Consider the following 26,338-nt stretch of genomic DNA (forward strand, 5'->3'; position numbering starts at 1 on the left):
GATGAAAATCTTCATAGATGTAGGTGGTAATTTCAGTCATTTTGGTGCCACATTGTTTACCCATATGTTTGCCCATGCCTAAAAATGTAAAATCTGTTTTTTTGAGGGTTAGACTGAGCTAAAATTCATGGAAGTGAAATGAACATTATAACATGGGGGCAGAGGGCTGTCATGGACAGGAGAGGGTCTCTAAGCACATGTCTTTCTCCAACCCTGAAACAAGTGGAACATAAATATCCCAAGGGTCGACTGTTGCTAAACTGCCACTATAAAATAGAAAATAAATGTGCTGCAATAAGGAGAATTCCATGGTACATGTTTGTAGGCCTCTATGTAGATGTCCAATAAGAAAGCCTTGACTTGCTGCCCTGTCTGTCAATAGACATGAGTTTTTCTTGCTCATAGCCAATGCTGATAGTGTAGAAAAAGCAGAAGCGACTGGGTGCAAGGGGATAATCCTTTCATGTGTTGCACACAGAGCTGCTCTTATTCCAATGAACAATAACCGCTCTATGGAACATTTTGGGATGAAACACAAATCAAAAACCCAATCTAGCAGCCATCACCAGCCCCTACAATGTGTTATTGTCACGCCACGCTTTCAAGGTTCCTCTAGCTGCCAAAACAAACACATAGATTTTAATATTCCTCCTACCCTGCAAAAACGCTCCCCGTTGCATTAAACATGCCTGAAACCATTAAACTGTTCTACCCTATAAAAACTATGGTATGTTCTGAGAGTCTGTCAAAAAAAGTAGCTGAAATTTAAAAAGAAAATTAACTTTTCTATATGATCTTGCTAAATCTATTGCAAGTGCAATTTTGTTGCCTTTCGAGAAAGAATTAGTAGTAATAAATAAGATAAAGAGGAAAATTGAATGCTTAAAACACGCCATTCTAGTCATATATGTTAATAATTGGTGCTTAGTTATTATTATTATTAACATTTATTTATAAAGCGCCAACATATTCCGCAGCGCTGTACAATAAGTTACTTGAGTCACATGACTTACTGTAACTAGTACGATATAAAAAATGATACCCGTTAGTTTTTAAATATAATGATATTGATGTTAACTTGGATTCCCATGATACATATAAAAGTACTCAGCCTATGGTCTTGTGCCTTTATATGTAGTTATGTAGTTATATCTTGTTACATTAAGGGGGCCATTTACTAACCGTTGAAGTTTTTTTCTAATTCGGATTTTTAGCGCTAAAAAAAAGTTTGAAAAAAAGACTTTTCAGAGATTTACTATGCTAAAGTCTCTCATGTGGCCCCAGCTTTACAGAAAGTCTCTCATGTGGCCCCAGCTTTACAGAAAGTCTCTCACGTGGCCCCATCTTTACAGAAAGTCTCTTGTGTGGCCCCATCTTTACAGAAAGTCTCTCATGTGGCCCCAGCTTTACAGAAAGTCTCTCACGTGGCCCCAGCTTTACAGAAAGTCTCTCATGTGGCCCCAGCTTTACAGAAAGTCTCTCACGTGGCCCCAGCTTTACAGAAAGTCTCTCATGTGGCCCCAGCTTTACAGAAAGTCTCTCACGTGGCCCCAGCTTTACGGAAAGTCTCTCACGTGGCCCCATCTTTACAGAAAGTCTCTTGTGTGGCCCCATCTTTACAGAAAGTCTCTCATGTGGCCCCAGCTTTACAGAAAGTCTCTCACGTGGCCCCAGCTTTACAGAAAGTCTCTCATGTGGCCCCAGCTTTACAGAAAGTCTCTCACGTGGCCCCAGCTTTACAGAAAGTCTCTCATGTGGCCCCAGCTTTACAGAAAGTCTCTCACGTGGCCCCAGCTTTACAGAAAGTCTCTCATGTGGCCCCGGCTTTACAAAAAGTTTGTTACCATGTATGCTAGTTCATAACAGATATAAAGATAAACATTAAGCACTTTCTTTTCTATATGAGAAAAAAGATAAAACATGAACAAGTGAGCGTGTATATTTCCAGGCGCAATAACCTATTATATTTGAGAATCTGCCATTAATGTTCTCTGAGATTACACTGCGCTTTTTTTCTTGCTAGGCACAGTGAATTATTTCCCTGCAAAGTGAGTTACAATTCAGCCAGTTGAAGCCATTTTGCTCTACTTCTCACTTCATGCTTGGCTGGCTGTAACAACTGAAGCTTGTTTTGATGGTCCCGTCTTGTCCCAGGTGCGCTTTTAGAATTTTGAATAGGGGAAGGGAAACTATGCATGTGAAAAATATGATTTTATTTTCTGTAAATTGATTTAAAAAAAAAAAAAAGCAGAGGTGTAAAAAAAGTACCGTATTCAGAACAAAACATTGTCAGTGAAACCATTATTACATAATTTCCTACTTTAAAAATGTGCTGTTCTGTTGCATAGGGGATCCACATTTCTTTAAATCATAGATGACACCATTATTTATATCACCAGCATGTTATGCAGCATTTTAGAGAGAGAATGCTATTATTAACATCAGCCACTGCACCACCGGAGCTTGCAATTAGTTCTGCCACATTGGGGGTTCATTTGGCTGTTAGAGGAATCCAAAGTAACAGTAGGGATAATGTACAACACCACACAGCGAGATCATTGGTCAGAGTCAGCCCAGGAAGGCAGCACTGAGAATGTAATGCTAACCACTGTAAAATCCTTCTGCTAACATTTTCTTATTTTTAGAGTACAGGTATGGGATCTGTTACCTGGAAACCTGGTATCCAGAGTGTTCCGAAATATGCAAAGCCCATCTCCCATAGACTCCATTTTAATCAAATAATTCAGATTTTTAAAAATAATTTCCTTTTTCTTTGTAATATTACAGCAGTACTTTGTACTTGATCCCAACTAGATATAATTACCCCTTATTGGGGGCAGAACAGCCCTATTGGGTTTATTTAATGGTTAAATGATTCCCTTTTCTCTGTAATAATAAAACAGTACCTGTACTTGATCCCAACTAAGATATAATTACCCCTTATTGGGGGCAGAACAGCCCTATTGGGTTTATTTAATGGTTAAATGATTCCCTTTTCTCTGTAATAATAAAACAGTACCTGTACTTGATCCCAACTAAGATATAATTACCCCTTATTGGGGGCAGAACAGCCCTATTGGGTTTATTTAATGGTTAAATGATTCCCTTTTCTTTGTAATAATAAAACAGTACTTTGTACTTGATCCCAACTAAGATATAATTAATACTTATTGGAGGTAAAACAATCCTATTGGTTTTATTTAATGTTTACATTTTTTTTTTTTTAGTAAACTTAAGGTATGGAGACCTTCTCTCAAAAGCTCAAGTTGTGTTTGGGTGGAGTTCTCCTTTAATATTAAAGATAATGAATCTTAAAAAGTACTCATGGAACCAACTTTGTTAAATTTTGCTTTGATACAAGCAATAGAGAAATGTAAGTTGTAGAGAGCAGGAATTCACTGTACTGTAGCCTCAAGTACGCAAATCTACCACATGGCTACCAGGAAATAAGCTCACAATTAAAGTGTGCTACTATCTTCAACACTTGTTTCAGGCAAAAATATTTCTAATGCACTGAAAGGGATTACCTTTACTAAATGTTAGAAGTGTTCTAATTGTCTTGAGGCACAAATAGCCAAAGACATCCTAAAAAGAAAACATTCTTGGAACCAAATGTATGAACCTTTAGCTGTGATATAAACAACAGAAACTGCTAATGAACCATAAGAAATAACAAACCCTCAACATTTATCCCCAGAGCACATGGGTTCCACAAAGCCATTTCTGGTAATTAAACCTGCCTTGTGTGACACAGGTAAATACATAAAAAAGTGACAAATCAAATCACTACCCGAGTGAATCACAAGAATTTAGTCTTTTACACTTCCTTCTTCATACAACAAAGTCTAAGGTTACTTCTATGAAAACCTCTAGGCATTTGACAAGAATAGGCTATTGTATTTGGCTTTAATTCAGATGGTTGTACAGAATGGTGGAAGAGGAAAAACAAGAGGGAAACCATTATAATGGCAATAATGAAGGCGCCAAGTTGTTTCATGCACCTAGCAACAGTTAAGGTACACAGACATGCCATAAATACATATTAGTCTGGCCAAGCTACAGGAGATGTGGGCCTATCAAGTTACCCAGTCAGGTTACTGAGCCCGGCCACTGATCATTGCTGGTTCTGATCAGTCAAATGTGTAGTTGATTTCTCAGATTTTTCAAATATTTTTCAAATGGTTTTCATGTGCCCCAACTATTTTCTAAATTTCTTTTTTTTTCTTTGACATTACTTGCTTTGCCAAAGTTGTTTTTGAAAACATAAAAATTGTATCTAATTATTAAAAATGTATTTTTTTTATCATTTTAATATTTCACTTTAAAAAGGCCAAAAAGAAGACAGAAGAAATATCCAGGAACCCATCTCCTATAATAATTAAGATGCCTTAATAGCAACTAATTCCTACACTGAGGAAAGCTATTGAATAACAAGACCGAAGGAAATGTTACTACATTGACAACTTCAAAATAGGACCCTATATTTGCCACGAGGCAACAGGAGAACTTTGCTGCAGGCAGTGCGGTAATGGATCTGATAAGCAATATTATGATGTTTGGGGCTGTGCCAAGGTAATTGAATAATAAATTCTACACTGATATTTTGGTCTCTGTTATTTTTATTTGAAAGCACTGGAACACTATATTGGTTTATAGCAAAAAGGGAAGGAAAAAGAGTGGCTCAGACCAAAACGGTAATGTGATGTTCTAGCAGCAGGAACCCATTAACTGATGGCAAAAGTAAAGCCCAACTAGTTCTGGCCTGATGCATTGATGCATTGATGCATTTTTGGGCCCCATAAATTTCTGCTGCAGTTCTAGCTTGGAACCTTCTAACTTTAGGGATCAGACTGAGCAAAACAAGATACAAGAAGGAATCATGAAGAAGTGTGGTCAAAACAGGCAAGGGGTCAAGGCAGTCTGACTCTTCCATAAACCAGGAAAATCCCAACTAGTCCTGGCCTTTACTGATGCATTTTTGGGCCCCAGAACTTTCTGCTGCAGTTCTAGCTTGGAACATTCTAACTTTACAGATCAAACAGAGCTAAACGAGGTACAAAAAGGAATCATGCAGAAGTGTGGTCAAAACAGGCAAGGGGTCAAGGCAGGCAGCAAGTATCATAGTCAAATATCAGGCAAGGGTCAAAATACAAAAAAATCACACAAGAAAGGCTTGAACAGTATCTGTACAACCAAAAACACAATGGGGTAAGGGAATTAAAAAAGGAGTTTTGGCAAGAAAATTTAATGGAGAACAGAGCGCACCCACCCTCGGGACCAATGGAGCGTCTCACAGGTGAATGTCCAACAATGGCCCACTCAAAGCCCTGATCTCAAGCCAACTGAGAATTTGTGGCACTATTTAAAAACAGAGGTGCACAAGAGTCATCTAACTAACCGGAACAACATGAAGAAACAAAATATTAGATACAGGGCACTACCTCAGCAGTAGTTTAGCAGGAGCAACACAGAGACCCCCTAGGTAACAGTAAAACCAGTATTATTGTTTTTTTTGTTTTTACAAGAAATTCAGCTCTTTTAGGGGCAGGTTTATCACCATTCCATATCAAGCTTTTACCCCAGCAGTAAAATGCAATAGTGATTATTTTCATATCATGAAAATAAAAATCTTAAAAACTTCCATAAAAAAAAGCATTTGAAAGCTGTCAAGTTTCTGTAGATGCCAGTGGGAGTTATTTTTTTTTAACAATGCAAGTTGTTTCGTTTCTGTTCTTGCAGGAAATTATCAACCAATATGTTTCCTCTGTGGTAGAGCGGCTGATAAATTCTAAAAATATTTTCTTGGCAAATCATTTTGTCTTGCTAACTTGTACTTGGTTTATCTGGCCCCTCGTGGAGAGAAGTGTTGAAGAAGCTGCAAAAAGCCAGCAAGCTAAATCTCCTTCCCCAAGATTAGAATTTTAAATAAAACTCTATGTATCATCAGTGGCAGGAAAGAATGGCTCAGTGATCAAGTCACAAGGAGTGGGAGGCTTCAGTTCCATTCCTGATGGTTCCTCGTGACTTTGGGCAAAACTTCCTGTGCTTCAGGCACTGCAGTTCAGATAAGGGCCAGAAGTTACTGTGCTTGAATAATTGTGGGCAGCGTTACTCCATATTAGTAACAATGGGGTTGTTCACCTTTGAGTTAACTTTTAATATGCTGTAGAGCAGTGATCCCCAACCAGTGGCTCAGTAGCAATATGTTGCTCACCAACCCCTTGGATGTTGCTCCCCGTGGCCTGAAAGCAGGTGCTTATTTTTTTAATTCCTGGCTTGGGGGCAAGTTTTGGCGGCATAAAACCCAGTGTAAAGCCAAACAGAGCTTTCTATAGGCTGCCAGTCCACATAGGGGCTACCAAATCGCAAGTCAGAGACCCTATTTGTAACCCCAGGAACATTTTTCATGCTTGTGTTGCTCCCCAACACTTTTTCCATTTGAATTTGCAATTGGTCTTCATTTTTTATTATTGGTAGTTTTTTAATTGGTTTACATTTTGTTCTACATCTTTTCAGTTTAGAATTTTAGCAGTTATCTGGTTGCTAGTTTCCAATTTACCTTAGTAACCAGGGAGTGGTTTGAGAGAGTGACTGATATAAGAATAGCAGAGGGGCTGAATAGAAAGATAAGTAATAAAAAAAATAACAATAAAAATTAAACTGTAGCCTAAAAGGCACATAATTAAAAAAAATAATAAATAATGAAGACCACTTAAAAAGGTGCTTAGAAGTGGCCATTCTATAACATATTAAAGGTTAAGTTAAAGATGAATTACCCTTTTAAAAGAACATTAAACCCAAAATTTGGTTGGAATTCAGCCAGATTGTAGGACTTTTTTGAAGGAACCAAATCCTGCCTCATGTTACTTGTAATGTGTTGAACTATGGAACATATTTGCTCACATATGAAACAATTTTGTTGAAAGTGCTCACATTTATATTTGAGTATATTGTGTTAGCTAATGTTATGGAGCATCCCTGTTTATTTACCATGTAAAAAAATGAATGTTAATTAATGAAGCCTTAACTTGTTTCTAAAAATGTTTGGTGTGTGACGATAGTTATCCTAGAGTGAGACCTTATTATATATTATATAATATTTACTAAAGTGAGTTGGAGCTGCCATACTGCATCCCTTTATGAATGACCCTGAAAGATATATTTACTCTAAAAGCTTTAAAGGAATACTGTCATGATTTGTATGGGGTACTTTTTATTTCTAAATGACACTGTTACATAATATATAATTCACTCTGCCATTTAAAATGTTATTCTTGAACCAACAAATGTATTTTTAGCTGTAATATTGGTGTGTAGGCGCCATCTCAGTGCATTGTGCCTGAGTCTGAGCTTTCAGAAGGAGCCAGCGCTACACATTAGAACTGCTATCAGGTAACCTATTGTTTCTCCTACTCCCATGTAACTGGAGGAGTCCCAAGCCGGACTTGGATTCCTTACTATTGAGTGCTATTCTGATACCTACTGGGAGCTGCTATCTTTCTCCCTTTTCATTGTTCTGCTCATTGGCTGCTGGGAGGGGGGTGATATCACTCCCATTTGCAGCACAGTAGTAAAGTGTGACTGAAGTTTATCAGAACACAGGTCACATCGCTGTGGCACCCTGGGAAATGATGAATATAGCTAGCCCCATATGACATTTCAAAATTAAATGTAAAAAAAAAATCTGTAGAAGGGTGATGCAATGTAAACCCTACTCCTTGCCATGATATCAATGTCACTTTTCTAGCTTTTTATCCTCTTCTAGGTGCTTAAAACACATAAAAAAGCAAGATGCTAAGACAAAACCAAGTAACAACAAAGTGGATTTTAGCAATGTGAGGGCCATGGCAGAAGAGGAGGAAAGAGAAGATTCAGGCAGGGTTTGAATTGCCAAACAGGGAATTTATATTATGGCAGCTCTGTGCTGATGGATAGCACTGGGAGAGACAGGTTGCACAGCTCCAGGCTATCATCCTATCTTTGAGAGGAAGCAGTTGTACCCGACATGGATAGAAGGTCAGTCAGTTCATGAGCAGAACTACATGAGCAGTGAGGAATTTCCCTGGCCTTGTGTTGCACTTCTAATATCAAACTACACACATCTTTTATATAATAAACAAGATAAGCATTTAGCATATGATATGATTCAAGTCAAAATCTTCTTCCATTTTCTCATCACGGCCTGAACTTTCCATTTGTGCCACAAGATAGAGCTATTTGCCTTGCAATTGTGCCTGCGGTCCTCATTTCACTGATCTATCTGCTTCATCTTTATCTCTGCGCACATGTAGCAACCCATCCAAATTGGTGGCACTAACAGATAACATGTCACTGATGGTCAGATTAAACCCTGGCTGCAGAATGGACCCTGCAGTATTTTCTGGCAGAATTCAAATGGTTTAAATATTCCGAGGTCCTAAATCCTGTTCAGAAATTAAATCACCAATGGAAAAACATTTGTACACAGAATGAAGGTCAGAATCAGACCTGAAGTAGTAGAACACAGAAAAATGCTGCTTTTTAATTAATATAAGAGAAGGCTTAATTTATATATGCATATACTTTAATCTGAAGGTGCCAATAAACTAAAGTACTTGATTTTACCATTTAAAGCTCATTAAAATAGCTGGCTGTGCTAAAGGGAATGTATTTCTGCCTGTTCTGTAATCACACATCCTAACAAGGGAGGAGTCATAGAATAACGAAGCAGTGTTAATGTGTATATATCGATCGCTGGTTTATCTCCGAATCCAAGGTCTATAAGGAATAAAGCAGCATACTGTATACAGTAATACTCTGCTTATCTATTGTATATTTGTTAGACTTTGACTCCATTTAGTAAAAAATACAACATTTAGGTCCAAGAATGTGTCTTACTAAGTAACTTAATCTAAATCACACCAGAAAGCTTGGTTTCCATAAACTGCAGGTATTCCCTAATTATTAAAGCATTCACTGTAAGGCTCACCTTCCTGAAGCCATTGATGACTGTATTCCCAAAATGTGGCTTATGTCGGTTCTGATTTGTCCCTGTCCAACCAATAAGATCTGTGCACCACCTATTTTTTTAAACTGCATTGGGCCAATCTAAGCACCTTGCCAACAGACTACTGCTTTTTTTTTTTTAGTAGATGGGCCACTTCATAATGATAAGTGACTTTTGCAAAAGCTTCTTGGGGTAGTTCACCTTAATATTAACTTTCAGTATAACGTAGACAACAATATTCTAAGGCTGCTATTGAGCTACTGATAATCATCAGTTACATAATGACCCTTCATCAGTGTAAAGGTGGCCATACACGTGGCGATCTGATGATGTTTCGTACGACCATCGGTCGCACGAAACATCGTAAGATCCGCCACACACCATTCAGGGCTGAATCGGCAGGTAAGGAGGTAGAAACAATAGGATTTCTACCTCCTTCTGCCGATTCAGCTCTGAAGGGAGAATTTTGGTCAGGCGCCTTCTATGGCGCCCGATCAAAATTTTCAAACTTGTCCGATCGGCGAGTCGTCCGATATCGGCAGCTTCCTGCGATATCGGTCGACTCGCCGACATGCCATACACGCACCGATTATCGTACGAAACGAGGTTTCGTACGATAATATCGGTGCGTGTATGGCCACCTTAAGACTGGCCTACCAGGATACCAGGAAAACTCCCGGTGGGCCCAGGTGTCAGGGGGCCCTCCTGCTCCTGACCATTTGGCCTGCTTCATTGTCATTCCCTTTTTCTGAATGAAAACAATGAGAGAAATAGATGGAAGAATAGATGTTAGCATGTAAATAAAAGAGAGAGGTTGGGCGAGGAAAGGAGGAAAAAAAGTTTGGAGAGTGGACCTATGGTCTAAGGTTTTCTGGTCCCAGTCTGACTCTGGCCTTCATATAGAATAGAAGTGATTAGATCACACCTAAGAAGTAATTCATATACAGGTTTATGTCAAAAACAAAGGGCAGGCAAAGAGTTGCCGGTACTGGAGACCAGCGTATACCAGTGCTTCAAAAATGTCCCTTTTGGCAAAGAGCTTAAGAGTTGCTTGTATATACACCCCAGGGCTCTAATATAAGAGAAACCACTGAGATCTTCAGCAGGCAGCTAAACTGACACATGGATCAAGCTCTTTTGGGCTCAGCCATTTGCATTTAGGGTTTTGATGAAAAAGGAAAAAGTGGAGTTTTACATATCTATACTATATTCACGAGCTGCATATTTTAAACCAGGAAACATTACACAATAATATTCTGTTTCCCTAAGGCTGAAATTTTATCTTACAGTTGAAACTGAGTTGGCAGCTATTAGAACTTTGCAGCACATAAGAGGAGCAGGCAGACCAGATCTCCCCTTTGTTTAAAGGAACAGTAACACCAAAAAAGTGTATCAACGTAATTAATATATAATTTACTATTGCCCTGCACTGGTAAAACTGGTGTGTTTGTTTAGCTGCTATCTCCTATGTAACCTGTGCCTTTTTTCCATGGCTACACAGCAGCTTATTTATATAAACTTTAGTAGTGTTCCGGAAGCAAACACTCAGCTTTTACCAGCGCAGGGCAACAGTGCATTATATTTGAATTACTGTATATACTCGAGTATAAGCCTAGTTTTTCAGCACCCTCGGCTTATACTCGAGTCGGGGGCCATGGGTCCCTCCAAACTAGCACCCTCTGTCCTCTCCAGTGCCCTGGCCCGCTCCCAAATTCATCTTCATCTACCATCCTCACCTGTCCCATTCTGCACTAGACATTGCACTTTATATTCTATATAAACTATATATAGTTTTAAAGGATTTTACCTCTTTGTGTTTTAGCTTGGTTGCTGATTGAGCTAAGGGGGTAGTACTCTTAAGCTATCATTGTTGATACCATATTGTTTTTGTTGACAATTACTGTTTTTCTTTGCAATATTTAAAAACATATACTCCACTGATGCCTCATTTAATGCAATTCCATTGGAATTTATTTTGATTATTGAAACTTAGCAGTAGCGGCTGCATTTCCCACCCTAGGCTTATAGTCGAGTCAATATGTTTTTCCAGTTTTCTTAAGTAAAATTAGGTACCTCGGCTTATATTCGGATCGGCTTATACGGTATATATACGGTAATTTGAAACATTTTTAGTTTTTGGTGTTACTGTTCCTTAATAACCCTTTTATTACCAAGTGGTATGGGATTGCAACATTGCTAGACAGCAGTAGTTTACCCACCGGACAAACTGACAATGATTTCCACAAGTGAAGGACCAATTTGTATTTACCTGATAGGTGGCAATGGGGGCTCTTGCAGTCACAGACTTAAATAAGCACCAAGTTGGGTCAATGCTCAGTCCTCTTGGTTTTTTTATGTTCAGTTTTAGTATGGTCACTGGCCAAACTAATCACTCTGGGGAATCCTGCACCCAAATAACCATATAGTGAAGACATGAATTTATGGAATTCTATGAAAAGCTACATTTATTTGCGTTTTAGTATAAATATGGGAACATATAAGTATATGGGCTATATAACAATTTTTTTTTTTTTAAATTGTATTCGGCCCCCCCAAACAGATATGCAAATATATATTCTGGTGCAAAATTTAGGGTTTCAACTTCCTTGATGATCAGTTCTATATATTGCAAAAATTATTGTTGTGGTTCTTTTTGCATGATTGATAGTTTGTATAAGGCGCTCACCCTCTCCACTCTCCCCCAGTGTTTTATCCGCCCCCTTATGTTTCACCCAGTATATCCTATGAATAAATTCTCCTGTAAATTAGGAGGCTATGGAGTTAAATAATGCATACAAAGAACAGAAGGAGGATTATAAGACCAGTAGCACTTACACAAATATTGTTGTTTTTCCTGTTTGGCATCAGGTTCTAGTTTTTGTTCCTTATGTGTCTTATGTGTGCTTGCTAGCCTACTCCCCAGTGACAGGCACCAGGTCACCTTATGCCTATGGCATGTTATCTAATAAGCCTGCTGGCACTCCCTAGAAACTGCAAATATTCAAAATTGTTCTTATTAAGTATATGTGTATATAGGGCTTACATATTGGAGTCATTGGCTTAGGGCTACAAAGCCACATTTGGGAAGTAAAGATCTTCAGAGGGTCAGGACAAAAGAAAGGCAGGGTGTAAAGTATAAAAAAAAATTGGTGACTTGTATCTGTCTTAGTTGTAAATGACCTATAAACTCTCTTATGGGGAGATAATACTAATGGCTCTGGCACATGGGGAGATTAGTCGCCCTCGGCAAAACTCCCTGTTCGCGGGCGACTAATCTCCCTGAGTTGCCTTCCCCTGCCATCCCATCGGCGAACATGTAAGTCGCCGGCGGGATAGCAGACGCGGCGGCGCGATTTCGCCGATGGGATGGCAGGGGAAGGCAACTCGGGGAGATTAGTCGCCTGCGAACAGGGAGTTTTGCCGCGGGTGACTAATCTCCTCGTGTGCCAGAGCCCTAAAGTGATATAAGGAAGGAGGCTGTAGGTAACGGGAAAGGGTGTGACATGAATATCACACCCAGTACTTTTTCTTTGTTAGAACTGGGGCATATTTATAATAAGGCGCCCATGCCCAGGGTAGGGCATGACAGGGTCTGTGCCTAGGGAGGCAGGTTTTGGGGGCGGGCCATCAGGTGTCTATATTTTCTTTTTTTATTTGAGAAAAAAATGCCCCCAGTCTCTCCATTCGAAATCCGACGACAGAGCTGGGGGGTCGCAAGCTGTGCATGACATCATTTCTGTGATTTCGGTGCATGTGATGTCACATGTATGCCGTGTGTGATGTCATGCACCTGGCGTAGGGACGTATTTAGGTCCAATGCCTAGGGTAGCACCGGACCTAAATACACTGCTGTTTAAGAACTGAATGCGCATGTCACATTGCCTTATCTGAACCTATATTTTCAGACAAATCAAGCCACCTCATGATTTAAGACTGATTAGTTATTTATTCAGGTGCTGCACAGGCCCTCGGGTGCCTTAATATACATACGGCCCTGAGCCCAATAACATATGCAGAGGAATACCATGCAAGCACAGCTTTGCTGACCACTGCCAATAAGCTTAAAGAGATACTGACACCAGAAATGAAACCCTTTTTACAACTGTCATAACATTGTCTTTGCATGATATTTAGAATTTTGCCATAAATATATTTGCCCAATGTGTTTACATTACCTATTTGAACCCCCATGTTCCTCTATGAGGGGGCTGCCATATTTGTGCAGCAATTGACTGTTAGCATTAGAAGCTATAACTGAGAAGGGACAGTCAGGTTGGCAAAACAGTCAGGTTTAGGAACTTCAAATAAAAATGACTACAGTGAAAAATGATCAATATGACCTATAGGTAACTTTTTCCATACATTTATATTTTGAAGTATCACTTTAATGGGAATGCTTCATTGGGGTGGTATCATTGTGTGATCCAATAGTCACAATACTATCTGTGACAAACTGGCATCTCTTGGGAATTACAGAGCCCAGTACTTGCTTTTTTTGCAGCACAGCATATATCAATATCTTTTATTAAACATTTACAAAAAAAAAGAAATACGCAGTTCCACATGAGGTCACATTCATTTTTACAGATAAAACAACGACTCTCTCTATAGTATAAGTTCCACTTTACATCAGTTATCCTGCTGGATTGTACTTTGCACAGTGCTGGAATGGCTCTATCTCTCTGTTCCTGCTGATACTGTACCTATGGAAGTACCCAAAGCTAAGCCAGTAATATCTTCATAGAAACTAGGGCAACAAATACAGAATGACGCAATCATAAATTCACTTAATGTTTCCACTAGATGAAACAAATAGAAATAAAGGAGTGAGAACAAATACAATAAAAAATAAAGGAATATAACTGCAGTATAACATAGTTACAAGTACAAGTGCAAAAGCAGGAACAGCACCATTGCTTCAGTAAGATTTTAGTTTTATTCACTGCAGTAAAACTAATACAAATTGATCTGTGAATCTATCCAAAGTAAACTAGCCTTTGCAGTGATCTGCATTTGATTCTCCTCACACCATGATGCCCTAATGTTCTTATTAAAGGAAGCTCTGGAGGCAGTTTAGCACATCCTTCTACAATCCTATTGGGTCTGTAAGGGCAATAAATCAGTTCTTCTGAAACCCCACACTGGTTTATGTGGTGATCCACCCAAAAATCGAACCTTCCTACTTCTGTTTAGATATATGAGGGCCATTGGCCAAGTGGATCTGTGCTATGTAAGACTGTTGAAAGATTGCTAAAACTAAAGGGGTCATTTCCCATACCCCGGGGAGCAAGTGAAACTAAAGGGGTCATTTCCCATACCCTGGGGAGCAAGTGAAACTAAAGGGGTCATTTCCCATACCCTGGGGAGCAAGTGAAACTAAAGGGGTCATTTCCCATACCCTGGGGTGCAAGTGAGACTAAAGGGGTCATTTCCCATACCCTGAGGAGCACGTGAGACTAAAGGGGTCATTTCCTGTACCCTGGGGAGCAAGTGAAACTATAGGGGTCATTTACCATACCCCGAGGAGCAAGTGCTTGTCCCTTAGTGCTCATATAAAAAAATGCTTGCTCCTTGGGCTGGAAGGTACAGCTAGCCCTGCCCTTACCACTTGCCTTAGGGCCACAGCGAATGCCGTAAGTTAGGGGGACACCTACATGCATCCCCCTCTTAAATTAACATCTGCCTTACACAGGCAATACACAATCCAATGGGTATGCCGCAGGCCTCTGTGCTCCAAAAAAGGAGCAAAGAGGCCTGCGGCAATAGAGGTAAAGCGCCATGCAGCATACAAAGTGCAAAAAATGGCCTTCTGCAGCCTTTTCTCGCACTTTGCACACTGCATGATGCATAGTAACTGCCCCCTTATGCGATGGAGCAGAATGACAAGTGGCAATGCTGTTTTTTGTACACCAGAGGTCCCCAACCTAATGTACTTGTGTGCCACATTCAAATGTTGGGCAGCTACAAGCATGGAAAAAGTGCCCCGGGCTTGCAATTTATGTACTGTGACAACTCGTGTCCCCAGTTGTGCCTCCAATGGTTGCCTCCATGGCACATTAAAGAAGGTGGTGAGCAACATGTTGCTTATCAGACACTAGTCAGGTATCCCTTTTTGTATACAATTGTCATCTAACTTTATGGGAGGGGCAGGGAGGATGATCTCAGGAGTTTTTTTTATTATGTGCCCAAAAGCATGATGAGTAAAACAACTGAAATGCATGTTGTGTGCCACAGTCCATAGTAATGAATAGCAACAGTTCCATACATCCATTCAATATGCTGATCCTTAGCAAAGTTAGGGCAATAGCCTCTGGCCACTAAAAAAATCTCTGTTGATATCACAAACCCTATAGCAGTGATCCCCAACCAGTGGCTCTGGGGCAACATGTTGCTCCCCAACCCCTTGGATGTTGCTCTCAGTGCCCCCAAACCAGGGAGTTATTTTTGAATTCCTGACTTGGGGGCAAGTTTTGGTTGAATAAAAACAAGATTTACTACCAAATAAAGCCCCCTGTAAGCTGATAGTGTGCATAGAGGCTGCCTAATAGCCAATCTGAGCCCTTATTTGGCTCCTCCATGAACTTTTATGGTGCTTGTGTTGCTCTCCAAGTCTTTTTATATTTGACTGTGGCTCACAAGTAAGAAAGTTTGGGGATCCCTGCCCTATAGAGACACCACAGCGTGCCATAAAACATCTCATTCAGTTCAATGGTGGGCACAGTTTCAACCTTTTCAGCATACAGTTTGACACCCCTAAGTTACACATATTTAATGGTCCTTGAGCAGGAGACTTTAAACACAGAGCTAATTAAAATCAATCACTGAACTGTTTAAGTGAGCGATTAAAGGATGGCTCAGGATTTAATGCCATGCCCTCATTTACATTTGATGCAAACACGAGGAAGGTGGGTAATTGGCTTAAATTGCAGTTTCTTGAAGAAATCGTTTTATGTTTAATTTTCTAAATGCACTTTTACCCTTCATCTCAAATGGAAGCCACTTGACAGCCGCGTGACAACATAATAGTCTCAGGGCTAATGAATAGCATCTGAAATAGATCTGAAGATCAGCCGGTTATTTCTAAGGGGATGGTAAAGGGTCCCAGCTTCTGACCCAAGACTTACAGTAAAACCTAAAGAGAAACACTAGCTTAATCCATTAGCCTTCATGCGTATATTGGATTTTTGTCCTTTTGTTTAAGGCTATTCAGAACTCAGTACAGTAGCTGTATATGAATGATTGTTTACTTGTATTTTGCTGATCTCTAGCCAGAGTAAATTTATTTAGACTATATATTTTCATATACATTTACAGGTTTACAGGTTTTTTATTTTTTTTTTAAGAATATTTTTCAGGGGAAACCTTAGGACAATCTATGTGGTGGCTTATATCTGCCTTATCTTGAATTTGTGAGTCCATAAGATTCCAGAGCTCATTTACTGTATATACCCAAAGACTGCCGCCTGAATGTCTTCTACAAGCAAGAGACAGAGATGGGGCCCTAACCCTGGCAAAGAAAAATATATACTATGTTAGTAATAGATTTCTCTACTGGGTCAGAGCATCAGACCATGTCTCAATGAAAATCAAGCAAAAAAAAGGGAAAGTTGTGCTCATCACCAAATTGTACGTCTTTTGGCAAGGGAGCAATGAGGTGTGACCACAAATTTCATTCAGACATAGACAAAAGGTCCTCTGCACGCACCCATTATCAATATATACAGTATATAGGACATTTAGACAATACAGTATGTGCATTAAGCTGCCAAGATATGCCCTCCCCTTTAGGCTGATGTCCCATTGAGTGTGTTAGTCACCCACAATAGATCTCTGCTATCACGGGCGACTAACCACTCCGAAATGCCTTTCAACCAGCAATAATAGGAGTCACCGTTGAAAAAGGACTTCACATTGCTTCAGTTTTCTGAAATCAAACGAAGTTGCCTGCTGGAGAAAAACTTTGCGTGACTTTGGGAAAACCAAAGCGTTGCAAAGGCCTTTGCACTGGCGACTCCTATTGTTGGCGATGGAAAGGCATTTCAGAATGGTTAGTTGCCTGCGATAGCAGATATCTATCCCAACTACACCAAAGTCGGAAACAGTCTGGCCAGACCTACACTAACTTAAATCTTGGGAGTTTTAACCTTGAAAGCAAGTAAGTTGCGGGTAAAACTCAACCCCTGTGTAAAATGTATAATAAAGCAGTAGAACTCTTAGTGAATTACATTAAAGTGAGTGTAGGACTTGCGAGACCAGGGATGACTGTGACGTTAATGGCCAGCTTGAATATAATGCAATATATGGTCAAACAATCCCTGTTTGTTTCAATGAAAAACTGGAAGATGTCATTCACATCCATGGTATGATTGAACCAACTGCAGAATTTAGGATTTTAAATAACACTGCTCTGCTTAAGAACATGGAAGAGAGGGGAACACTGGGATCGAAATACAATATATTACATTGTATCAAATTGAATGAAACCAACTATCACATGTCTACGAAGGTTGTCTTTCATCCAGGTCATGATAAGAAGTTAGTAAGAAGCTGGACAGTGGGGGGCAGTAGATGTGATCTATTTGTTGCCAAAAGCATTTGATACCGTGCCCCACAAACTACTGTTTTTTAAACTAAGGTCTATTGGTCTTAGTGAAGTTGTTTGTACGTGGGTAGGAGACTGGCTACAGGATCGGGTACAGAGGGTGGTTATTAATAGTACATTCTCTACTTGGAATAAGGTTTTTAGTGGGGTCCCTCAGGGTCTGTACTGGGTCCCCTTTTGTTTAACTTGTTAATTAATGACTTAGGGGAGGGTATTATAACTAATGTATCAGAAGGTTTTTTTTTGCCTTCCTCTCAATCAGCTAGTATTTAGGTAGGTTATATATAGGCATAAAGGTTTGTATGTCTTTTTTAGTTACTATGTTACTATGTATGATATACAGTATCTAGTAGCCATAAGTATAAAGCAATATTGAAATGTTTCACCCACTCATCAGAAGGTGCTCATCTGTCACAACACTAGGGGAAGGCAGACAAAAGAGGTACGTGCCCAGCACCCCACTCTGTTGCACCCTAAGCACTCCTAGTTCCAGTACAGCTATTGCCCCCTACATAGAAACCAGTCAGTATCTTGTATAAATGACTGTGGATTTATATATATATATATATATATATTGAATTACAAATGTATTTTTAATGATCCTGCACTGCTGGCATTAAAAAAATCAATTTCACCATGCAGTTTGAAAATTGTAGTTGGCATATTGTTCTATCAGGTTATAGAGAGATTTCTTTGTCTGTTGATAAGTGTTGGATAGAAAAAAGACATACTTATTAAACAAAAGAGTTCTTTTATATGGTAATGGTGCACTGATTCTTTCTCTGGTACAGGTAAGGGATCCCTTATCCGGAAACCCATTATCCAGAAAGCTCCAAATTACGGAAAGCCCGTCTCCCATAGACTCCATTATAAGCAAATAATTCAGAATTTTGAAACTGATTTCCTTTTTCTCTGTAATAATAAAACAGTACCTTGTAATTGATCCCAACTAAGATATAAATAATCCTTATGGGATGCAAAACAATCCTATTGGGTTTAATTAATGTTTTATTGATATTTTTGTAGACTTAAGGTATGAAGATCCAAATTACGGAAAGACCCCTTATCCGGAATACCCTTGGTCCCGAGCATTCTGGATAATGTGTCCTATACCTGTATAATGTTATATTGTCTGTACATACAGTATAATAGTAGATTGTTAGGTATGGTTTTAAGGTAGAGCGGCTCATGTTACCCCAGCATTACAGTGGCCCCTTGTATGACTAAGGAGCAAATGATGTATTATGCTGCTTATAAACTACATTTCCTAGAATCCCACTGACAGCCAAAGGCTCACTTCTAACATTTTCTATAAGAAGTAGTAAGATCCAAACCTACCGTGACATTTTTGAAGTGCCATACACAGGTTTTATTCTCTAAAAGCACCGCTGCCAAGTTAGGCGCCGTCTGTACTTTAGTCACTTTAGCACTTAGTGGCACAAGAATGCTACTTGCTTGCTGTTTCCTCCTGTCAGATAAATAGGTAACATACCTAAAGCTTCCTCATTTCTCCCAGTTAATGATTAGGTCTATTCCAGTTATTCCTGATCATTCAGCACAAATATGGGAAATATTTTACCAAAGGTGAGGACTGTAGCAAAGACGGCTGATAAGTGAACGACTTGCTTATAAACCAAAACCAAACCTTGTTCGGCCAGTTTAATAGTGAAAGGGAAAGTGCTGGCTTTGATTTGGACTGATTTTTGCTTGCCAAAATTGTGTTGGAAACAGGTTGCCGCCTCCACATTTTAAAACAGAGAGCTATAAATCATCATCAGCATGCCTGCATAGAAACAAGTACAGTCTGCAGGATGGGATGCCTTTGTGTCAGCTGCTAAATAACCATGCGGAGGAGGATTCAGTATGTGTCCAGTCATTAATGTGTAGGGGTTGCTATTATTAAGGCCTACAGTACATCACCCTTGCAGTATTTCATGTCTGTTTCAAAGAAAAAACTGGGGAGCATTTGTTTTCTGGATAAGGGGTCTTTGTAATTTTGATCTCCATACTTTGTCTACTTCAAATAATTCAAACATTAAAGAAATCCAGTACCCAGTTTTGCCTCCAATAAGGGGTAATTATATCTTAGTTGGGATCAAGTACAGGTACTGTTTTATTATTACAGAGAAAAGGGAATCATTTAACCATTAAATAAACCCAATAGGGCTATTCTGCCCCCAATAAGGGGTAATTATATCTTAGTTGGGATCAAGTACAAGGTACTGTTTTATTATGTCAGGGGAAAAGGAAATAGGTTTTAACATTTTTAATGATTTGATTAAAATGGAGTTTATGGTAATTGCCCTTCCTGTAATCTGGAGCTTTCTGGATAAGAGGTTTACAGATAATGAATCCGTATTCATAAACCCTAAAGCCTATGGCACACATGGCCATGTACATGATAAAAATGGCCAAAAAAAGGCTAAGCCACCTTGCCCCCGTTCTGTGTGTGTAGTCACAGGAATGAACACTACCTGTCACTATGCACATGGGGCAGATTTCAGACAGAAATTGGTTGTGAGTAAAATTTTTGGGCAAAATCTGCCATGTGTGTAACAACAGTGACAGGCAGGTCTCATTCACTTCACTGACAATTGGCCTTTTCTCTGCCAGTGTAAAAGTGAAATGTGTGCCAGAGGCCTAATTCTCCATGCCTTTTTCTGGCATATTTATCCCCATGTATCTCCTATTATGTAGGGGGGCATTTACTAATGATACATTTTTTCAGTTTGGGTTTTTTATGCCAAAATACAATTTTGTGGCAGAAAAAAATGTGATTTTGAAGCAATTTATTATACAACAAAACCATGACAAATCCAAACCAAAAGTGCACCATCTAGAACCTGTGGAGATCACATAAAAGTCAATGGCAGAGGTTCCTTTTACAACTAGAAGAGTTTCTTTGCTTCACGTTTTCGGGGTTTTTTTATGCTGGCTTTTGTACGACAATTCGAAAAAGGTTTTCATTCCACAACATGGAAAAGCTGTGGGTTTCGCATTTTTTCTGGGACTTTTTCCATTTGTGCTTTTTCATCAGTTTGGATTTTTTGATAAATGACTGAAGTTCATGCTAATGAGTTTAGTAATGGTTTCAAAAAACGATTAAACCACGAAAATTCAAATGTTAATACATCCTCCCAGTCCTTACCCGTTCATACTTCCCCTGGGCACGTTCCTTCCCCTCTGTGTATTTCCCCACTTCCTTACTTGCTGCTTATCTTTGTTGCCCCTGCATATGTCTCCCACTTCTGCCCTTCTAGAGCCCCAAACTATCCATAACTAAATCTTTCCACTCCACACACTCTAAAGAGGGAAACTATACCCCTGAACATTACAGGTCTCTTTAAACACGTCACAGAAAGAAGCCCAAATGTAAAACACAGTTTATAAATAAAGCCTTTCATTAAAAATATATTTTTCTAACAGTAAGTGCCCCTAGATAATTCCATATAGAAACACTGCCATTGTAATGACTACAGTCAGTCCCTCTGGCTCTGGCGCTAGCACTGAACCTACCTGTGTAGCTCAATAACAGCTGGAGGGCCACATGTCCCTGATCTGATACTTATACTTTATATTTTGGTAGCACATTTTTTAATGTACACATTTATTTAAAGCTTTTATGGGATCACAGGTATTTTTAATCCTATGGTTCCTGTAGAACAGGTCTGTTAAATGCCTTTATTTAACAGTCAATGCAAAGCCTGCACTTCCAGCAGCTAAAATACTTTGTAACCTTTTTGTCTCTGTTCAGCTTGTTAATGCTGTAAAAATGCCCTAAGGTCTCGGCACTTTCTGTTTCCTGATAGGAGAGTGCCCATTCATGTCTTCAAATAATGTCAAGTATCCTTTCTAGCGCTGAATGTTTCACTGCACTGTTCTTTCATTTATCGGTGCTTTTTCCTCCGCTTAAGAACCTTGGAAGCCGGTTTTGATGACTCACGCACCAACAGGACTAAAATGATATGTCGCAAAGCCTGCAAATCCCTTGATTACTATTATAGCTGCACCGACAATGAAAGCAAACCAACAGGTACGAAGGACAATGTGGGCACTAGCGCCTTGGGGGATCATTTCTAGGGCTGAAACTGACTGATAAAAGTTTTAAGATGAGTTTTAAGTTACTTCTCTCAGATACTCATTGCATTAAATAAAGTGTATGCCCGGCTGTCCTGCATTAGGAATAGCGTGACAATATGTATAACAAATAAAATCAGCAACCAATCAGCAGGTAGCATTTACTGGTTGCCTGTTCAAGCATCTTATTGGTTACTATGGGTTACTGCTCCTGGGCAAACTTAATGCCTTTTATTACATATGGGGGGTTGAGCCCACTGTGTCTTGAAAGTGGCATCTGAAGTGGCATAGGTTTCTCTGCACAATGGGGAGACAGTGCCGAGAGCTTGGCCTAAGATTTGTATTCTGTAACTGTAGTGTAAAATATATACCCTCCATATAATAAACAGTGATGCTGTACAACATGGACTGGGCCACCGGGGTACCCGGAATAACCCTGTATCCGATTCCCCGACAGGGCGCTCCCATGATCCACCGTCTCCCTCTCCTGACGCGCCACAGGTAAGTGCTGGATAGAGGTGATTTGACTCATAGATAACACATAAGGGCAAAACTTGGAAATAAATGAAATGGCCTAAAATAAACTGCAAAATGTGTAGCTAAATGTATTTACTTGTAATTTGGAATTCTAATAAACTAAATACTTGTAATTTTATAGATGGAAAGCTGCAGGCAGTTCTCCTCTTCTTTATTTCACTGTCCCTTCCATGAGGTTTATGAATAATTCTAGTGGTTATGATGAAGTAGTTAAACGTACTTACAGGTCTTTGAGAAGCATGGAGTGGGTACTTGCTGAGATGCACTTCAACCCAGCATGTGTTTGAATGATAAGTGCCTGTAAGGCTTAACAAGTGCTCCAAGCCCTATCATTTCCATGTTAACATAAAGTGACATGGCAGGGCAATTTGCAAGATAGGCCAAATGTTTGTAATTGCCCCTCTTTGTGCTTATGTTATAATATTGTAACCATGTTTGGCAAGTCTTTCTTTTCTAATGTACTATGGTGAATTTCTGATCTCTCACCTTTATATGACATGATGGCTACTGGGATTTGTTCCTGTGTGTATATTTGCCTGTTAAAGTAATGTATACCATATATTTTTGAAACTGAATGTGGCAGCCTCAGATAACCAGACTGGCCTCTCTTGTTAGAGAAAAATTAGATATAAAGTCCCCATATTATGGTGGGGGGCAAACTGTGTTCTAACATTTTCATGAAAAATGTTTTTTGGGAGAATGAAATGGGGTTTGGGGAATTGTGAATTTGTTGTGCAGTGGTTTTTGGTGTAAACAAACATTTCATTCCTAAATTCCCCCAGGGGTGCTTCTTGGCTTTTTTGCCATCTCCGATGGCCCCATACATGGGCAGATAGCAGTATATTTCTCACAAAAGGCTAATGCCACAAGTCGCTATGGCGTATATGTTCAGCCAGCCAAAAAACGATTGCCAAATATACGCGCCATACGCTCCTACCTGTGCCTGCACCTGAATGAATGGAATACGCTCGGCTGCAGTCACATGTAGCTGATATCCACCTAAAAATGCGAGAGAATGCAAAGTCTCTCGTTTTTGCGTATTTTCGGCAAACGTTTTCCGGCTTGCCGGAAATATACACCATCTGCATGGTGTGGCATTAGCCTAAGTGATTATAATCAATGTTGGCACCACTCAGTGATTTTGCCTTTCCTTATCCTTTGTATCTCCTGTCATTGGATGGGGACTGGGGGGCAGAAGCACTAAAGTAGAGAGAGCAGTAGGGGCATTCTAGGGTAAAAACTGGAATTCTAGTCTTAGATGTCTTAGAAGTTACCACAAGGATAGTTTTAAAAGGTAAAGTGCCACCAGGAGGTAAGATTCTCACTAAGCCTCATGGCAGAAGGGCCCCTGATTCCTCCCTAGTTGTTGCACTACAACTTCAGCAGCAATTATGAAAGAGTTTAGGTTAGATTGTTTTATCATTTTCATCAGTATTAAGGCAGAGTTCCTTTTATGAATTTGCACTAATTGACTTTCTATTGCATTGGTAAATGACAGGTGGTAGGTTTATTGGCTACAACTCCACTTATAGTTCTGAAAACAGGCGATGGCTCTGCTAGAGAAAGCAATAGATGGACAAGGAATTTCAAATGTGCCGTTACAAGGCTGAGCTTGATTAGATCCGAGGCCCTCATAGACTTTAATCATTTCTTTCATGGTAATTGCAGCACACAGGCACCTGGAGGTAGTTCTGAGGAGGATATTAAAGGATTATAATACTGTGCTGTGATTAGTAGAATGGGTGTATTGGTCGCTCACATTTAATAACTCAGAACGGCAGAGCAGGGAGGTAATGGCAGATGTCTACTCATTTTGCTTCAGGAACAAAAATTTTATTTTAAGCAATTGTCCAACAATTTCTTCATTTAAGTTATGTATAATTAAATAAAGTATGTGTGTGTCTTTAGATGTTTTCTGCACTGCTGGTTCTGACTACAGTTACCATGTTGCAGCAGTTAATTCTCCTAAAGTCGAGACTTCAATTCCCATTGTGTGTTCCATTGTCTGTAATTAAAAGGACAGTAATAACCCCCTTTTTCAAAGTTGATTCAATGAATAAGGCCTGTGCAGGCTGCACATTTTGGTAGTTTTTTGATTTAGGAAATATTTATGGTGGCACTGTCCTTACTGAAGATTCCTGCTAAACTCTGCATTTCCATGGTGAGGGGGAAGCCCTAGGGGCTGTAGGGTTAGGTCTAAAGGCCCCCATACACGGGCCGACTATAGCTGCCGATTTCGGTCCCTTGGACAGATACGGCAGCTAATCGGCCGTGTATGGGCAGAACAGAGCGGCCTGGCCGACCGATATCCAGCCTGAAATTGGCCAGATCTCGATCGGGCAGGTTAGAAAATCCGGTCGGATCGGGGACCGCATCGGCTCGTTGATGCGGTCCCCGAACCGACTGCCCCAAAACCACAAATGTAATCCGATCGTTTGACCCCAGGGCCAAACGATCAGATTATTTTTTTTTTTAAGTTACTTGCTACCCGATATCACCCACCCATAGGATCTTATAGTGTATGGGCACCTTAACTTTAATTATGAATACAATTAATATAATTGCAAGGATTGTATTGCCACCAACATGGTTAGATAGGGCTGGCAGGACACAAGGAAAGCCAACCTAGACCCAATCCCCAACTATGATTTTGTCGCTCTCCCACTGCCCTTCCTTCCCCAATCACCCCATTGGGCCTCCCAAAACCCAGTCTGACACTGGCCTCCAACAAGCCCCATTGGGCCTCCCAAAACCCAGTCTGACACTGGCCTCCAACAAGCCCCATTGGGCCTCCCAAAACCCAGTCTGACACTGGCCTCCAACAAGTACTCATGCAGCTCAGTTACCATCAACTACAAGGATCTGTTTTATTATTACAGAGAATAAGGAAATCATTGCTTAAAATTAACTTCATGGGAGATGGTCTCGTTATAATTCATTGCCTTTTGGACATTGGGATTCTGAATAAGAGATCCCATAACTATATATGGAAGTTACAAAAAATAATATACAGTAGGTGGTGGAGACTTCTGAAGTTCTGAATTCTGCAGACTGATTTATGTGCAGCCATACATCTAAATGAATTGCTAATTAGCCCTGCAGGATGTGGATTCAATATGTGGCCTGTATTAAGGGGGTGAGGTGGTAACCCTACCTCTGATAGGCTTAAAACTTACAGAAGGGTGTACATAATTCTGTATATCATACACAAAAGCCATGTAAAATATATCCTTATAAATGGTATTCAGTGATGTAACTTGAGTCACATGACTCGTCTATTATAAAAGCTAATGAAGTCCATTCTGTAAAATATGAAGATATTAGAAGCCACCTTGGAGTTCCATGACCAGTATTAAAGAACTTGGCCTTTAGCCTCTTGTATAACCAGTTTTCTACATTTTAATTCAGAGCGCGGGAACAAAAACTCAATAAATAAAATATGAATTCTATACAAGTACATTACAGGTTTGTTGGTACATAGTCAGACACACAGGAGCAAGTTATTTTTCTTTATGACTTGATTTTCTGCACTCTAGTAGCTATGAATACAGAGCAATGTGGTGTGAAAAAATGCAATACACACAAAGTAGCCAAGAAGTACAACAGAAAAGAGTAAGGAAAAAGTGAAATTGACTCACGGTTGATAGAGTATGTTGAATTTATTCAGCTCTCTCTCTGTCATATTCTAAAAATGATATTAAATATTTGTTAACATTAAGGATAGGAATAACAGTACATATAACTGTGTGATTTTTTAAGTCTGGACTCCAGCACTGCATTCTTTATGCATTTTTTATATATAACATATTGTTCTACTGGACACATGTAATAGGGCAGTTGATAAGGGTTTGGCACATGTAAAGTTTTAATGGCCCAGTGCTCTCAGGTAAAACCACAATGATCAAGATATCCCTCCCCACAGGGATCAGGCTGATCAACCCAACAGCTGACAAGGCATCAGAAACCCTCCCCACGGGGATCAGGCTGAGCAACCCGACAGCTGACAAGGCATCAGAAACCCTCCCCACGGGGATCAGGCTGATCAACCCAACAGCTGACAAGGCATCAGAAACCCTCCCCACGGGGATCAGGCTGAGCAACCCGACAGCTGACAAGGCATCAGAAACCCTCCCCAC

At 39.8% G+C, this 26,338-nt stretch overlaps 1 protein-coding gene across 4 annotated transcripts in view; it reads right to left on the bottom strand.

Annotated features, from left to right (window-relative positions):
* Positions 1–25,897, bottom strand: part of blnk (B cell linker) — an 88,175-nt gene extending 62,278 nt beyond the window's left edge. For 2 of the 4 annotated variants that reach the window (XM_031905049.1, XM_031905047.1), the window contains exon 1: positions 25,841–25,897. In XM_031905049.1, the coding sequence (XP_031760909.1) occupies positions 25,841–25,884 (44 nt within the window). In that variant the 5' untranslated portion in view covers positions 25,885–25,897. Of the gene's footprint in view, positions 1–18,926; positions 18,950–25,840 lie in introns of those variants that run through there. The other 2 variants (XM_031905050.1, XM_031905048.1) reach the window with 1 other exon arrangement.
* Positions 25,898–26,338: the final 441 nt, after the last annotated feature.

This window comes from Xenopus tropicalis, chromosome 7 (assembly GCF_000004195.4).
Source record: "Xenopus tropicalis strain Nigerian chromosome 7, UCB_Xtro_10.0, whole genome shotgun sequence".
Taxonomy (NCBI): Eukaryota; Metazoa; Chordata; class Amphibia; order Anura; family Pipidae; genus Xenopus; species Xenopus tropicalis.